Genomic DNA, 16,342 nt, shown 5'->3' with positions numbered 1-16,342 from the left:
CAAAAACCACTTGGTTAGATTTAGGCAATAAATTTACTTGGTTACATTTAGACACCCAAGCTACTTGGGTTATAGTTTAGGAAAAGACTGTGACTTGCATTACAGCAGTCCACAACCACCTCAAGTTCAGTTATGTAAAGAGGAATGGTTCAAAATTCCTGCTGAATGCTGTGCAGGTAAAATCCAAAGTGCCTGCTTGAAGTAATTGCTGCCAAGTGAGGTTCAACCAGTTCTTAAGAAAAGAAACGAAAAGAAGAAGAACTTCAGGCACTGTGCAAATGGCTGCCTGTTACAACAGTTTTGGCTCACCACTAAGCTTTTTTCTCTTAAATGCTTTTGTTTCATTGTTTGTTCTGCACTATGAACATCCAACTTGTGGAATTTGCTCTGGTCTTTGGACTGCTTTTTTTTTGCTGTTTGCGACTGTATCATTTGCAGTGCCCTATTTTTTATAGTGAGGATCAGCTGTTAGTGTTCTGTACCAGTGGTGCTCCTTGGACGGAGATGACAGGGAGTACTGATCCAGGACTTTATGGACTGGTGACTAAGATACTATCTCACCAACACCATGTGACCATCCAGGGAATGGATATTGAGAGAGTACCTGGGTGTTCACCTCAACAATAAGCTGGACTGATCAAATAACACAGATGCCCTTTGAAAGAAAAGCCAAAGTAGGCTCTACCTGCTGAGGATATATATGTGTATGTATATATGTAAATATATAGATATATATTGAGAGAGAGATATGTTTAGCTAATTGTGTCTTTCCGTGTTTTATAAATACTGAGTCCAATATGTAATATCAGGATTCTTCTACCCATCTACAAGTTATGCAAGTACTTGAGTGTCGGGTGCCAACATCTGTACAATTGTTAAACTCAGGACATGGCTGATTGTAACTGTTAGTATGCCTCCTCAAACCACAGGCTATATGCCAAAGTGTTATGTTTTTAGAGAAAAAATAATTATCTGAAGGTCAGTCAAAATTTCTGACACTTCCTTCAGAAATCCAATTTGGCAGCACACATTTAAGGAAACAACACATGGCTGCTGATGTTGTATAACTGTATGTTTTTCCTAACATTGAGATAAGCAGAACATTAGTCTTTGCACATCTTTACACATCAACATCAGCAACTCTACAACTGTACCATGCTCAGAGGTTCAGCAATAAATGCCTCTAGCATTTAACATTTTTGCACTCACAGTAATTCAATGAGATGCTTTATTTGCAAGAACTTTTCTGTTTGCATAACTTGCATAGGATAGGGTGAGTTTTATTCAGTTTCCATGAACTGGCCTTGCACATTTATCAAATGTTCATCATCAAGCATGATCATCAAAATGTTACATGTTAGCCTAACATATTGCATCCAGTCAGCTTAAAAACTGACCTTAGTATATTACTTATTATAATACTACTATATTACTCTAACCTGTTCCCATGGCACCACTGAGCTTTGTATCTGTGGCACCTACCCTGAGAAACCCGGGGTTTTCAGCTTTAAGAGTGTTAAGATGGTTGCATCTGTGCCTAAACCTATGCACATAGTATTTTTTTTTAAATTTTTTTATTATGTCATCATTTATCAAAACACACCTTTTATTAATTCTGAAACACAATCATGTCATTTTTATTCTTAAAGCTAACCATTTATAGTTTTGTGCTTTAATCTTTAATCATCTTTAATCATACTCCTAAGCAGAAGCCCACTGTCATGATCCGCTGTCTGGACTTCCTGTTTTGTTTTATTTTGTGGATCATGACAGGAACTGGTTTGGTTGTTTTGCGTTGCTTGCTTTGATTGCTGATCTGTGTCACCTGCGGGTCTGGCTTAAGTAGCTGGGTTCGTGGGGACACAGATCGCCGGATTGTTTGTCTATAACTCCCGTGTGGATTCACGCTACGGCAAGTAAAAGCTTTGTTAAGTACAGTGTTGTTTGTTTTGGCTTAGATCGGAGGAATCTGGAGCTTACGGCTAATGTACTGGTTCCTGTCGCTTCCATGCTACGGCTCGGATGAGTTAACCCGTGACTGTGTTTTCCACGAAGAGGAATAGACTCGACGTGGGGGACGCCTTTCTCTTTTGTGGAATACTTGTTGACTGTAGTCACCTTTGTATATAGGCACCTACTGTGTTCTCACTCCGGGGGGATCTCGGGTGCGAGTACTGTTTGCTTTGTTTTGTCACTGCTACATTTACCTGGTTTTCTCCTGTTTCCTGTTTCTGAGTCGGGAGAGAGCCCAGCCTCTGGTAGGCCCCAGAGGGACCCATACTCGTCAGATATTGCTCTGCGAACCCGCCACGGACTTACCACTCCCATCTCCGAGGACCAGCCCGGCGGTACCGGAACTGGCCGTCGGAGAAACCAACTCCTGCCGACCTTTTGGATTCACAACACATCTCCACCGGCCTGCATTCCCACTTCACATTCTGTTGTACTACATTAAATAAACTTTGGCTTAATCTGCTTCTGTGTCCTGGGCACTTGTGTCAGACGAGGTTACGATCCATACAATTTGATACACAAATCATGACAGTACAATCCGGCCAGAAAATGGATCACGCCTCGCCTGCACCGGTGTCCTGGAATGTCATGATCTTTGGTGAGTAGTGCTTTGGGTCACGGATTTCTCCACTCAAAGAACCAGGAATCAATGCAAAGTTCAATAAAGTATTTATTTACAGAGATCAAATATTGAATGATCGATATTGAGTCTATGTGGAAGCTCAGCCCAAGGAAGACAGGGGTAATCTTCGGTCCGACCTTCCTTGGCGTCAGAGTCCCTTCAATGGTAGTAGTACTTAACAGAGTCAGAGAACTCCGTGGATGACGTCACTGTAGCTCCCTCGATGTCCTCTCCCTACGTTCTTCATGAAACTTGGAGAGGAAGGAAGTGATGAGCCGTCAGTGTGAAGCTTTGTTTCGCCGAGGTTAGCACACCTGGTTTTGTAGGTCTGGAAGGAGCGAAAACGTCCCTTCTTCCCCCCGATCCACCTCCGTCGGTTAACGTGGCGTGGAGACGCTGGGTCGGTAAGAAGACAGGAATCGCTGACTCTCTCCTCTCACTCTTCTCCAAAACTCCTCTCCCAGGGAAAGCGGGATTCCGTCCTTTCTCCGAGGAAAATCGGTGCGTCACTGAAAACAATAGCACTGTGATCTGTTAGCAATGTCAACAGACAACCTGGCAGCTTGTTGCTGCCCGGTGTCTGCCATTTAAGCAGAGAGTCTGCACAGGTGCAAAGCGTTAGGCTAATTAGTCAATCTCATGCGAGTAAGGTACTGCAGCCTTCTTGTCCTTCAGAATAAGACTCCCTCTCCGGGAGTCTTATTCTGGAATCGTCACAGTACCCCCCCCTCAACGGTCGGCTCCCGACGACCCACCCGGTTGATCCGGATGTGCCTGGTGAAACTGACGCACCAGTCCCTTATCGAGTATGTCCCGTCTGGCGACCCAGGACCGTTCCTCAGGACCGTACCCCTCCCAATCCACCAGGTACTGCAAGCCCCTCCCTCTCTTCCGAGACTTCAACAGACCCTTTACCGTGAATACTGGTTCTCCGTCGAGTATACGGGGTGGCGGAGGGCCCGGGGTTGGCAGAGACAGTGGGCTTGAGACCACCGGTTTTATCCTGGAGACATGGAACGTAGGATGGATCTTTAGATGAGATGGCAATTTGAGTCTCACCGCTGCCGGGTTGATGATCTTTGTGATGGAGAATGGGCCAATAAAGCGGGGGGTGAGTTTGGGTGACGCCGCCTTCAGGGGAATATCACGTGTGGATAGCCACACTCGCTGGCCCACCTTATACGCCGGTGCCGCTCTCCTCCGTCTGTTTGCCTGCGCAGAATAAGAGGACACAGACCTTATTAGTTGCTGCCTGGCTTTACGCCAGGCAAGGTGGCAACGGCGCACTGCTGCTGCTGCGGATGGAACAGTCGTCTCCCGGTCCTGATTCTCAAACACCGGAGGTTGAAAACCCGAAACCACCTGGAAAGGTGAAAGGCCGGTGGCAGCTGACGGGAGACTGTTATGTGCATACTCAACCCATGTTAGGTTACTGACCCACGATTCCGGATGGTTGGCACACAAGGTCCTGAGGCCGCTTTCCAGCTCCTGATTCAGTCTCTCAGTCTGGCCATTAGACTGGGGATGGAAACCCGAGGAGAGACTTAACGAGATGTCCAGTAACTTGCAAAACTCCCTCCAAAACCTCGCCACGAACTGGGGACCCCTATCTGACACGATGTCCTGGGGAAATCCGTGTAACCGGAAGACATGGTCTGCCAAGATTCGGGCCATCTCCGGTGCAGACGGAAGCTGAGGAAGGGGCACAAAATGGACCATCTTCGAGAATCGGTCACAGACTGTTAGAACAGTGGTCATACCTTGGGACCTGGGAAGACCGGTGACGAAATCCAACGCAATGTGGGACCAGGGACGTCTGGGAATCGGCAATGGGTGTAGTAGCCCGGCTGGTGACTGGTGGGACGCCTTCATCCGAGCACAGACAGTACAGGCGTTTACGTACGTGATAGTGTCCTTCCGAACCGATGGCCACCAAAACCGCTGCCTCATCACCTCCAAGGTCCTCGACACCCCAGGGTGGACGTGAAGATGGGAGTCGTGACAATGCGCCAGAACCTTCGTTCGGAAACGGGCCGGGACAAAAAGGCAGCCATTGGGGCAGGCGGTAGGTCTGGTGTCGCCCGTGGCCCGCATGATGTCCCTCTCTAGGGTCAACCGCGCCGCTCCTAGGCGGGCCGTAGTGGGCAGGATGAACTTAGGTTCCTCCTCCGCATCAGCTAGTGCATGTAACCGGGACAGTGCGTCTGCCTTGTTGTTCTGGGTCCCCGGGCGAAAAGATAGTTTGAAGTCGAACCTTTCAAAGAATATTGCCCATCGGGCCTGGCGCGAGTTTAGCCTCTTGGCCGTCCTTAGGTACTCCAGGTTCTTATGATCCGTTAGGACCGTAAAAGGATGCTTCGCCCCCTCCAGCCAATGGCGCCACTCCTCCAGCGCCAGCTTCACCGCCAGCAGTTCCTTGTTGCCCACATCGTAGTTTCGTTCATGAGGACTCAACTTCTTGGAGAAGAAGGCGCAGGGATGAACTAAAGAATCCGCAGGGTCCCTCTGCGAGATCACCGCTCCTACTCCTGTGTCCGACGCATCCACCTCTACCAAGAAGGGTAAGTCTATATTTGGGAACTTCAGGACGGGGGCGGTGGTAAACAGTTCCTTGAGCTTGTCAAATGTCTCCTGGGCGTCTGGAGTCCATCCAAACCGTACCTTGGAGGAGGTGAGACGGTGTAGGGGTGCTGCCACCCCACTGTAGTTCTTGATGAAGCGCCGGTAGAAGTTTGCAAATCCCAGGAAACTCTGTAGCTGTTTTCTAGAGGCGGGTACTGGCCACTCTCTAACTGCTCGAACCTTATCCGGATCCATTGTGATCTCTCCCGGTCGGATCACGAACCCAAGAAACGAGGTCAGCGTGGTGTGAAATTCACACTTCTCTAACTTGACGTATAGCCAATTCTGCAACAAGCGCCGCAGAACCGCCCGTACGTGCTGGGAATGTTCGGTCTCAGACCTGGAGAACACAAGGATATCATCCAAATATACAAAGACAAATCGATTAATCATGTCTCCAAGCACATCATTCACCAGGTTTTGGAAAACTGCAGGGGCGTTAGTGAGGCCGAATGGCATCACCAAATATTCATAATGGCCCGAGGGGGTATTGAAAGCGGTCTTCCATTCATCCCCCCCCCTTATTCGTACTAAATGATACGCGTTTCGTAGGTCTAGCTTAGTAAAGATCCTAGCATCCTGTAGTAGTTCAAATGCCGATGCCAATAAGGGAAGGGGGTAGCGGTTCTTGACAGTGATCTCATTAAGACCTCTATAGTCAATGCATGGTCTTAGGCCTCCATCCTTCTTGGCCACAAAGAAGAACCCTGCGCCTGCAGGGGACTTGGATGGTCTAATTAACCCAGAATTTAATGAATTCTGAATGTATTCTTCCATTACCTGCTTTTCAGGTTGGGACAGGGGGAAGAGACGACCCCGAGGCGGAGAGGTTCCCAGAAGTAAGTCTATGGTGCAATCATATGGTCTGTGTGGTGGTAGTGAGGTTGCCTTATCCTTATTGAAAACCTCTTGGAGATCATGATAGATCTCCGGGACTGATGATAAGTCCGGCTCAGAGGAATCCTGTGGAGGAGTACAGACAACAGACACAGCATGTTGCAGACAACTCACATGGCATGATGGACACCAATTTAGTACCCTTCCTGTCCTCCAGTCTAGGTGAGGGTTATGCTGCTGGAGCCAGGTAATTCCCAACACAATAGTGGGTTCTTGCGTCTTGATTACGTGGAAGGATACCACTTCCTGGTGATTGTCTATGGCCATGAATATGGGTGTAGTAATGTCTCTTACGTGGTGTAATGTAGTGTTGTTGAAGGACCTCACCTGCACAGGTTGTGGTAGTGGCCTTGTCTCTACTCCCAGTTGAGGAAGTAAAGACTGGGAGATGAAATTTGTGTCGGCACCCGAGTCAATGAAAGCCTCCCATCTTATTTGATGAGGTGGGGTTCCGATGGTGATCGTGGTGAGGGAACGACGGAATAACTTCCGATCTTGTCTCGGGCTCAGTAGGTGTCCCTCATCTCCTGCTGAGCCTGGTCTTTTGCCCGCACCTGCTCCCTCTGCTGGACGGCGATCCCTCGTGGAACTCCTCCTCGTCGGCTTCGAGACGCTGTTCTAATGCCCCCGCGCTCCCACTGCATGGGCTCCGGGTTATCCTCTTCGCGCTCCCTCTCATATCTAGAACTCGATGACCTGCCCTCGTCAGGTGGCCCACGGGCTAGCCGGATCTCCACGGTCCGCTCCTTACGACGTTGATCCAACCGAGTGACAGTCTCTATGAGAGAGGTTAAATCCCTTGGGCGTGGTTGGTGAGCCAAATCATCCTTTAACCGCTCATTTAGTCCTAAATAAAAATGGTCATATAGAGCGGGCGCTCCCCAAGGGCTCTCCTCCGCCAACATTTGGAACTGGATGATATATCTTCGGAGAGAACCGTTACCTTGCTTTAGCCGAGCCAGGCGAGTGGTAGCCTCGACCTCTGGTCGGACCGGATCGAATATCTGTAAGAGATGCTCACTGAAGCTAGCGAACGATGTGCAGCAGGTAGCTCGGCGTCTCCATGCAGCCGTTCCCCATTTAGCGGCTTCGCCCCCCAATAGTGAAAGAGCATAAGCGACCTTGGTTTGTTCAGTAGGGAAACTTGACGGTCGCATAGAAAAGTTTATCTCACACTGAGTCAAAAAGGTACGGCACTCTCCTATCTCTCCGTTATAACGAACAGGCGTAGCCAACTTCAACTCCCCTCCTTCGCTAAAACGAGTTGTAGTCTGAGACTCAGGGAGCGGGGTTGCTGCAGGTTCCGGGCGAGGGAGGCGTTGTAGCAGCTGAGTCAGCTGGTCCGTCATCCGATCCACCGATTGGGAAATCCTTCCCAATTTCTCCTCATGACTTACTATGGCGGATTCTACTCCAGATCTCCATGGGTCCTGGGTGGAGGATCCGCGACCCAACCTTTGGCCAGGTTGTTCTGTCATGATCTTTGGTGAGTAGTGCTTTGGGTCACGGATTTCTCCACTCAAAGAACCAGGAATCAATGCAAAGTTCAAAAAAGTATTTATTTACAGAGATCAAATATTGAATGATCGATATTGAGTCTATGTGGAAGCTCAGCCCAAGGAAGACAGGGGTAATCTTCGGTCCGACCTTCCTTGGCGTCAGAGTCCCTTCAATGGTAGTAGTACTTAACAGAGTCAGAGAACTCCGTGGATGACGTCACTGTAGCTCCCTCGATGTCCTCTCCCTACGTTCTTCATGAAACTTGGAGAGGAAGGAAGTGATGAGCCGTCAGTGTGAAGCTTTGTTTCGCCGAGGTTAGCACACCTGGTTTTGTAGGTCTGGAAGGAGCGAAAACGTCCCTTCTTCCCCCCGATCCACCTCCGTCGGTTAACGTGGCGTGGAGACGCTGGGTCGGTAAGAAGACAGGAATCGCTGAGTCTCTCCTCTCACTCTTCTCCAAAACTCCTCTCCCAGGGAAAGCGGGATTCCGTCCTTTCTCCGAGGAAAATCGGTGCGTCACTGAAAACAATAGCACTGTGATCTGTTAGCAATGTCAACAGACAACCTGGCGATTGCACCCTGCCCCACAGCGTCCAGCGGCAAGGTCTCCTTCGCCACCGCGGCCACCGGAACCCCCTGTACCGCCGCTAGTTCCGCAGTCCCCGACGTCGCAACCCTCAGCTCGTGGGCGGGCTGACTCACCGCCTGGGGCCCCTAGGAGGAAGCGAAACCGATGTCGGGCTAAGGCGCCCAAGCCAGTCCTGCCCCTAGACCCTCAGCCTACGGAGCCCCCTCTTCCAGACTCACAGCCTGTGGCTCCGTCTCACGTCCCCACAGCTCAGGGGTTCGTGGCGATCAACGATTCCGAGGGGTACTGGCGGGCACAGCTGTCCCGGGTTTTTTCTAGAGCAGTACAGGATCCGGACAACTACACCCAAGCCATTTCCGCCTGTGAACGCCTACTACTGGCCGCGCAGCTATCTCCCCCAGATGTCGGCAGGGACAATCTTCTATCAACCTTGTCATCCGTCATTGCTCTGGTCCGGAGGTGCCAAGAACTGCCCCTGCCGTTGAGCCATGTTTTTCCCCGGTTTTTAGCTCAGTTGTCACAGCAGCCAGTGTCGGAGCCAGAGCCTCCGCAGCTGCCAGGGTCGGGGCCGGGGTCTCCACAGCTGCCGGGTGCGGAGCCAGTGCCAGAGTCACCTCAGCAGCCAGTGTCGGAGCCAGGGTCTCCACAGCTGCCGGGTGCGGAGCCAGTATCAGAGTCACCTCAGCAGCCAGGGTCGGAGCCAGGGTCTCCCCAGCTGCCGGGTGCGGAGCCAGTGCCAGAGTCACCTCAGCAGCCAGGGTCGGAGACAGGGTCTCCACAGCTGCCGGGTGCGGAGCCAGTGCCAGAGTCACCTCTGCAGCCAGGGTCGGAGCCAGGGTCTCCACAGCTGCCGGGTGCGGAGCCAGTGCCAGAGTCACCTCAGCAGCCAGGGTCGGAGCCAGGGTCTCCCCAGCTGTCGGGTGCGGAGCCAGTACCAGAGTCACCTCAGCAGCCAGGGTCGGAGACAGGGTCTCCACAGCTGCCGGGTGCGGAGCCAGTGCCAGAGTCACCTCTGCAGCCAGGGTCGGAGCCAGGGTCTCCACAGCTGCCGGGTGCGGAGCCAGTGCCAGAGTCACCTCAGCAGCCAGGGTCGGAGCCAGGGTCTCCCCAGCTGTCGGGTGCGGAGCCAGTACCAGAGTCACCTCAGCAGCCAGGGTCGGAGCCAGGGTCTCCACAGCTGCCGGGTGCGGAGCCAGTGCCAGAGTCACCTCAGCAGCCAGGGTCGGAGCCAGGGTCTCCCCAGCTGTCGGGTGCGGAGCCAGTACCAGAGTCACCTCAGCAGCCAGGGTCGGAGCCAGGGTCTCCCCAGCTGCCGGGTGCGGAGCCAGTACCAGAGTCACCTCTGCAGCCAGGGTCGGAGCCAGGGTCTCCCCAGCTGCCGGGTGCGGAGCCAGTGCCAGAGTCACCTCAGCAGCCAGGGTCGGAGCCAGGGTCTCCACAGCTGCAGGGTGCGGAGCCAGTGCCAGAGTCACCTCAGCAGCCAGGGTCGGAGCCAGAGCCTCCGCCGCAGCCAGAGATGGGACCAGCGCCTCCGCAGCAGCCAGGGTCGGGGCCAGAGCCTCCGCAGCAGTCAGGGTCGGGGCCAGAGCCTCCGCAGCAGCCAGGGTCGGAGCCTGTGCCTCCTCTGCAGCTACCAGAGCACCCTGAGCTGCAGGAGTGTCCAGAGTGTCCAGAGTGTCCAGAGTGTCCCTTTGTGGGGGCTGAGCTGCTGCAGCCACAGCTACCAGAGCTAGTGTGGTCCCGGATCCAGGCCCGCCGGAGAGGTCGCCCGCCTGCGTGGTCCCGGATCCACGCCCGCCGGAGAGGTCGCCCGCCTGCGTGGTCCCGGATCCACGCCCGCCGGAGAGGTCGCCCGCCTGCGTGGTCCCGGATCCACGCCCGCCGGAGAGGTCGCCCGCCTGCGTGGTCTCGAATCCTCGCCTATCGGAGTGGTCGTCCTCCTGAGCGGTCTCGAACCCTCGCCTGCCGGAGAGGCCATCCGCCAGAGCGGCTCAGGGACCTGGCCCTGAGGGGCTTGGGGACTCTTGTCGGGCCCACCCACCCACCCTCAGGAGCCCCCCTCCTGACCGCCCACCGCCCGCCCTGTTCGTGGATTTTGTTTGAATGGGTTTGTCTTTTAAGGCCGTCCGGAGCCGGCCTTTTTGGGGGGGGGGGTAGTGTCATGATCCGCTGTCTGGACTTCCTGTTTTGTTTTATTTTGTGGATCATGACAGGAACTGGTTTGGTTGTTTTGCGTTGCTTGCTTTGATTGCTGATCTGTGTCACCTGCGGGTCTGGCTTAAGTAGCTGGGTTCGTGGGGACACAGATCGCCGGATTGTTTGTCTATAACTCCCGTGTGGATTCACGCTACGGCAAGTAAAAGCTTTGTTAAGTACAGTGTTGTTTGTTTTGGCTTAGATCGGAGGAATCTGGAGCTTACGGCTAATGTACTGGTTCCTGTCGCTTCCATGCTACGGCTCGGATGAGTTAACCCGTGACTGTGTTTTCCACGAAGAGGAATAGACTCGACGTGGGGGACGCCTTTCTCTTTTGTGGAATACTTGTTGACTGTAGTCACCTTTGTATATAGGCACCTACTGTGTTCTCACTCCGGGGGGATCTTGGGTCGGAGCCAGGGTCTCCACAGCTGCCGGGTGCGGAGCCAGTGCCAGAGTCACCTCAGCAGCCAGGGTCGGAGCCAGGGTCTCCCCAGCTGTCGGGTGCGGAGCCAGTACCAGAGTCACCTCAGCAGCCAGGGTCGGAGCCAGGGTCACCCCAGCTGCCGGGTGCGGAGCCAGTGCCAGAGTCACCTCAGCAGCCAGGGTCGGAGCCAGGGTCTCCCCAGCTGCCGGGTGCGGAGCCAGTGCCAGAGTCACCTCAGCAGCCAGGGTCGGAGCCAGGGTCTCCCCAGCTGCCGGGTGCGGAGCCAGTGCCAGAGTCACCTCAGCAGCCAGGGTCGGAGCCAGGGTCTCCACAGCTGCCGGGTGCGGAGCCAGTGCCAGAGTCACCTCAACAGGCAGGGTCGGAGCCAGGGTCTCCCCAGCTGTCGGGTGCGGAGCCAGTACCAGAGTCACCTCAGCAGCCAGGGTCGGAGCCAGGGTCTCCCCAGCTGCCGGGTGCGGAGCCAGTACCAGAGTCACCTCTGCAGCCAGGGTCGGAGCCAGGGTCTCCCCAGCTGCCGGGTGCGGAGCCAGTGCCAGAGTCACCTCAGCAGCCAGGGTCGGAGCCAGGGTCTCCACAGCTGCCGGGTGCGGAGCCAGTGCCAGAGTCACCTCAGCAGCCAGGGTCGGAGCCAGAGCCTCCGCCGCAGCCAGAGATGGGACCAGCGCCTCCGCAGCAGCCAGGGTCGGGGCCAGAGCCTCCGCAGCAGCCAGGGTCGGGGCCAGAGCCTCCGCAGCAGCCAGGGTCGGAGCCTGTGCCTCCTCTGCAGCTACCAGAGCACCCTGAGCTGCAGGAGTGTCCAGAGTGTCCAGAGTGTCCAGAGTGTCCCTTTGTGGGGGCTGAGCTGCTGCAGCCACAGCTACCAGAGCTAGTGTGGTCCCGGATCCAGGCCCGCCGGAGAGGTCGCCCGCCTGCGTGGTCCCGGATCCACGCCCGCCGGAGAGGTCGCCCGCCTGCGTGGTCCCGGATCCACGCCCGCCGGAGAGGTCGCCCGCCTGCGTGGTCCCGGATCCACGCCCGCCGGAGAGGTCGCCCGCCTGCGTGGTCTCGAATCCTCGCCTATCGGAGTGGTCGTCCTCCTGAGTGGTCTCGAACCCTCGCCTGCCGGAGAGGCCATCCGCCAGAGCGGCTCAGGGACCTGGCCCTGAGGGGCTTGGGGACTCTTGTCGGGCCCACCCACCCACCCTCAGGAGCCCCCCTCCTGACCGCCCACCGCCCGCCCTGTTCGTGGATTTTGTTTGGATGGGTTTGTCTTTTAAGGCCGTCCGGAGCCGGCCTTTTTGGGGGGGGGGTAGTGTCATGATCCGCTGTCTGGACTTCCTGTTTTGTTTTATTTTGTGGATCATGACAGGAACTGGTTTGGTTGTTTTGCGTTGCTTGCTTTGATTGCTGATCTGTGTCACCTGCGGGTCTGGCTTAAGTAGCTGGGTTCGTGGGGACACAGATCGCCGGATTGTTTGTCTATAACTCCCGTGTGGATTCACGCTACGGCAAGTAAAAGCTTTGTTAAGTACAGTGTTGTTTGTTTTGGCTTAGATCGGAGGAATCTGGAGCTTACGGCTAATGTACTGGTTCCTGTCGCTTCCATGCTACGGCTCGGATGAGTTAACCCGTGACTGTGTTTTCCACGAAGAGGAATAGACTCGACGTGGGGGACGCCTTTCTCTTTTGTGGAATACTTGTTGACTGTAGTCACCTTTGTATATAGGCACCTACTGTGTTCTCACTCCGGGGGGATCTTGGGTCGGAGCCAGGGTCTCCACAGCTGCCGGGTGCGGAGCCAGTGCCAGAGTCACCTCAGCAGCCAGGGTCGGAGCCAGGGTCTCCCCAGCTGTCGGGTGCGGAGCCAGTACCAGAGTCACCTCAGCAGCCAGGGTCGGAGCCAGGGTCACCCCAGCTGCCGGGTGCGGAGCCAGTGCCAGAGTCACCTCAGCAGCCAGGGTCGGAGCCAGAGCCTCCGCCGCAGCCAGAGATGGGACCAGCGCCTCCGCAGCAGCCAGGGTCGGGGCCAGAGCCTCCGCAGCAGCCAGGGTCGGGGCCAGAGCCTCCGCAGCAGCCAGGGTCGGAGCCTGTGCCTCCTCTGCAGCTACCAGAGCACCCTGAGCTGCAGGAGTGTCCAGAGTGTCCAGAGTGTCCAGAGTGTCCCTTTGTGGGGGCTGAGCTGCTGCAGCCACAGCTACCAGAGCTAGTGTGGTCCCGGATCCAGGCCCGCCGGAGAGGTCGCCCGCCTGCGTGGTCCCGGATCCACGCCCGCCGGAGAGGTCGCCCGCCTGCGTGGTCCCGGATCCACGCCCGCCGGAGAGGTCGCCCGCCTGCGTGGTCCCGGATCCACGCCCGCCGGAGAGGTCGCCCGCCTGCGTGGTCTCGAATCCTCGCCTATCGGAGTGGTCGTCCTCCTGAGTGGTCTCGAACCCTCGCCTGCCGGAGAGGCCATCCGCCAGAGCGGCTCAGGGACCTGGCCCTGAGGGGCTTGGGGACTCTTGTCGGGCCCACCCACCCACCCTCAGGAGCCCCCCTCCTGACCGCCCACCGCCCGCCCTGTTCGTGGATTTTGTTTGGATGGGTTTGTCTTTTAAGGCCGTCCGGAGCCGGCCTTTTTGGGGGGGGGGTAGTGTCATGATCCGCTGTCTGGACTTCCTGTTTTGTTTTATTTTGTGGATCATGACAGGAACTGGTTTGGTTGTTTTGCGTTGCTTGCTTTGATTGCTGATCTGTGTCACCTGCGGGTCTGGCTTAAGTAGCTGGGTTCGTGGGGACACAGATCGCCGGATTGTTTGTCTATAACTCCCGTGTGGATTCACGCTACGGCAAGTAAAAGCTTTGTTAAGTACAGTGTTGTTTGTTTTGGCTTAGATCGGAGGAATCTGGAGCTTACGGCTAATGTACTGGTTCCTGTCGCTTCCATGCTACGGCTCGGATGCGTTAACCCGTGACTGTGTTTTCCACGAAGAGGAATAGACTCGACGTGGGGGACGCCTTTCTCTTTTGTGGAATACTTGTTGACTGTAGTCACCTTTGTATATAGGCACCTACTGTGTTCTCACTCCGGGGGGATCTCGGGTGCGAGTACTGTTTGCTTTGTTTTGTCACTGCTACATTTACCTGGTTTTCTCCTGTTTCCTGTTTCTGAGTCGGGAGAGAGCCCAGCCTCTGGTAGGCCCCAGAGGGACCCATACTCGTCAGATATTGCTCTGCGAACCCGCCACGGACTTACCACTCCCATCTCCGAGGACCAGCCCGGCGGTACCGGAACTGGCCGTCGGAGAAACCAACTCCTGCCGACCTTTTGGATTCACAACACATCTCCACCGGCCTGCATTCCCACTTCACATTCTGTTGTACTACATTAAATAAACTTTGGCTTAATCTGCTTCTGTGTCCTGGGCACTTGTGTCAGACGAGGTTACGATCCATACAATTTGATACACAAATCATGACACCCACGGCTCATCACCTGCCTGTTCACGTTTCTAATAGATTTTCCCCGCTCAGCGACACACCCGCTGAGAAACCGACTGATAATTGGCGATTCTATAGTCAGAAACGCGAAGCTAGAGACACCAGCGACCGTAGTCAAATGTTTCCTGGGGCCAGAGCGGGCGACATCGAGTCAAATCTGAAGCTGCTGGCTAAGGCTAATCGTAAATATGGGAAAATTGTTATTCACGTCGGCAGCAATGACACCCGATTACGCCAATCGGAGCTCACTAAAATTAATGTTGAGTCGGTGTGTAGCTTTGCAAAATTAATGTCAGCCTATAATTTTCTCTGGACCCCTCCCCAATCTGACCAGCGATGACATGTTTAGCCGCATGTCGTCGTTCCGTCGCTGGCTGTCTAGGTGGTGTCCAGCAAACGATGTGGGCTTCATAGATAATTGGGCCACTTTCTGGGGAAAACCCAGTCTGGTAGCGAGGGACGGCATCCATCCCACTTTAAATGGTGCAGCTCTCATCTCTAGAAATTTGGCCGAGTTTCTTAGCCGACCTAAAGTTTGACAATCCAGGGTGGGGACCGGGACGCAGAGACTCAGTCTAAAACGCCTCTCTGCAGTTTCCTTAGAGTCATCGCCCCCCTCAAACCACATAGAGATTGTGTCTGCCCCTCGAACATATAAATCAAATAAATTAGATGTTAACAGAAGAGGAGTTATTCATAAAAACTTAATAAAAATTAAGACCACTCGTCTTATTGAACAGAAAAACAGAAGAGTCATGTGGATTATTAAATATCAGGTCTCTTTCATCTGTTAGTAAATAATTTGATAACTGATCACCAAATTGACTTACTCTGTCTTACTGAAACTTGGCTACAGCAGGATGAATATGTCAATCCAAATGAATCAACCCCCCTCAGTCATAAAAATTATCAGGTTCCTCGAAGCACAGGTCGAGGTGGAGGAGTAGCTGCAATCTTCCACTCAAACTTATTAAACTTTCATCCTCAGAACAGTTATAACTCATTTGAGAGCCTCACTCTTAGTCTCTCACATCCAAACTGGAAAACACAAAAACCAATTCTACTCAGTGCTGCCAACTCGTCAGTAAGGAAAGTAGCTATTGGCCGTCTTAAAAGTCGCTAGAAGTCGTCAATGACGTCATTGTGTAATTTGCATAATGTCCATGGCACATGCTGTAATTGTGATGGACGCTTTTGCCAACTTCGCAAATGGAAAGTAAGAGACAATTGTGATTCTTTATAAGAAATAACGGACAGAATAAGGGACACTCAAAATATTTGTACTGTGCCATATAATGTAGGATGACGGCCTGCAGTTCTCAGAAATAACTTCATTTGTCTTGCTTAATATATTTATCTACATACTCTAAATTCTAATGTCATAAAAAATGTCATAAGCCTGAGGAAATTGTACCATTATAGAATTGTGACTGAACAAGGAACTTAGTAATTTAGGAGGTGAAAATACTGTGAAATTTCATACATGGGCCTACAAAAGGCATGAAGTTCATCCGAGAAATCATGTCAATGATATCAGAGAAATCATAATCATGAAGAAATTATAACAACTGAACGTCTATGAAACGTCAGTCAATAAAGCATTTTAAACAATGGCACTTAGCCTACATTTTTAAACAAAATTTTATTTGAATCATGAATGAACGAAAATGCATATTTTTCAATTAATAGTGTGGGCTGCTTCTGGATTTGTAACTACTTCAATAATGAGGTCCAAGTTTAAGAATCCGTTAGGAGTAAAGTACAAGCCAGGGCGGGATAAACCAGCGGCGGCTTTACGCACGCGCGATTCATTTGCAGTCGGGATGTGAACATTTCCTGCTGTGACTGCAGCTGGGAGGGACTGCTGCGAGAGGACTGGGCCGTCTGTGAGTGCTTTGGGACGGGGGAGGGGCCGGTGGCTGCAGCTGATGTGGCAAGTTGAGAAGTGTAAGAACGGTGCAGTACAGACACATCAGTCTCCAAAAGTCTCCAGTAACAC

The 16,342-nt window shown here is 53.4% G+C and overlaps 1 protein-coding gene across 1 annotated transcript; it reads right to left on the bottom strand.

Annotated features, from left to right (window-relative positions):
• Window positions 1-6,660: 6,660 nt before the first annotated feature.
• On the bottom strand, window positions 6,661-14,058 carry LOC113130350 (calphotin-like). The gene is made up of 9 exons (XM_026306900.1): window positions 13,987-14,058; window positions 12,612-13,112; window positions 11,496-11,795; window positions 11,232-11,429; window positions 10,833-11,165; window positions 9,452-10,015; window positions 8,924-9,385; window positions 8,220-8,368; window positions 6,661-7,672 (listed from the first exon to the last, which is right to left on the bottom strand). Exons 1-9 carry the CDS (start codon window positions 14,056-14,058, stop codon window positions 6,661-6,663), a joined length of 3,591 nt encoding a protein of 1,196 aa, XP_026162685.1.
• Between the last annotated feature and the right edge of the window lie 2,284 nt (window positions 14,059-16,342).

Source organism: Mastacembelus armatus, chromosome 22, assembly GCF_900324485.2.
Source record: "Mastacembelus armatus chromosome 22, fMasArm1.2, whole genome shotgun sequence".
Lineage (NCBI taxonomy): Eukaryota > Metazoa > Chordata > Actinopteri > Synbranchiformes > Mastacembelidae > Mastacembelus > Mastacembelus armatus.
Note: the sequence above shows the minus strand (reverse complement) of the source record. Positions and strands in the feature narration are given on the sequence as shown.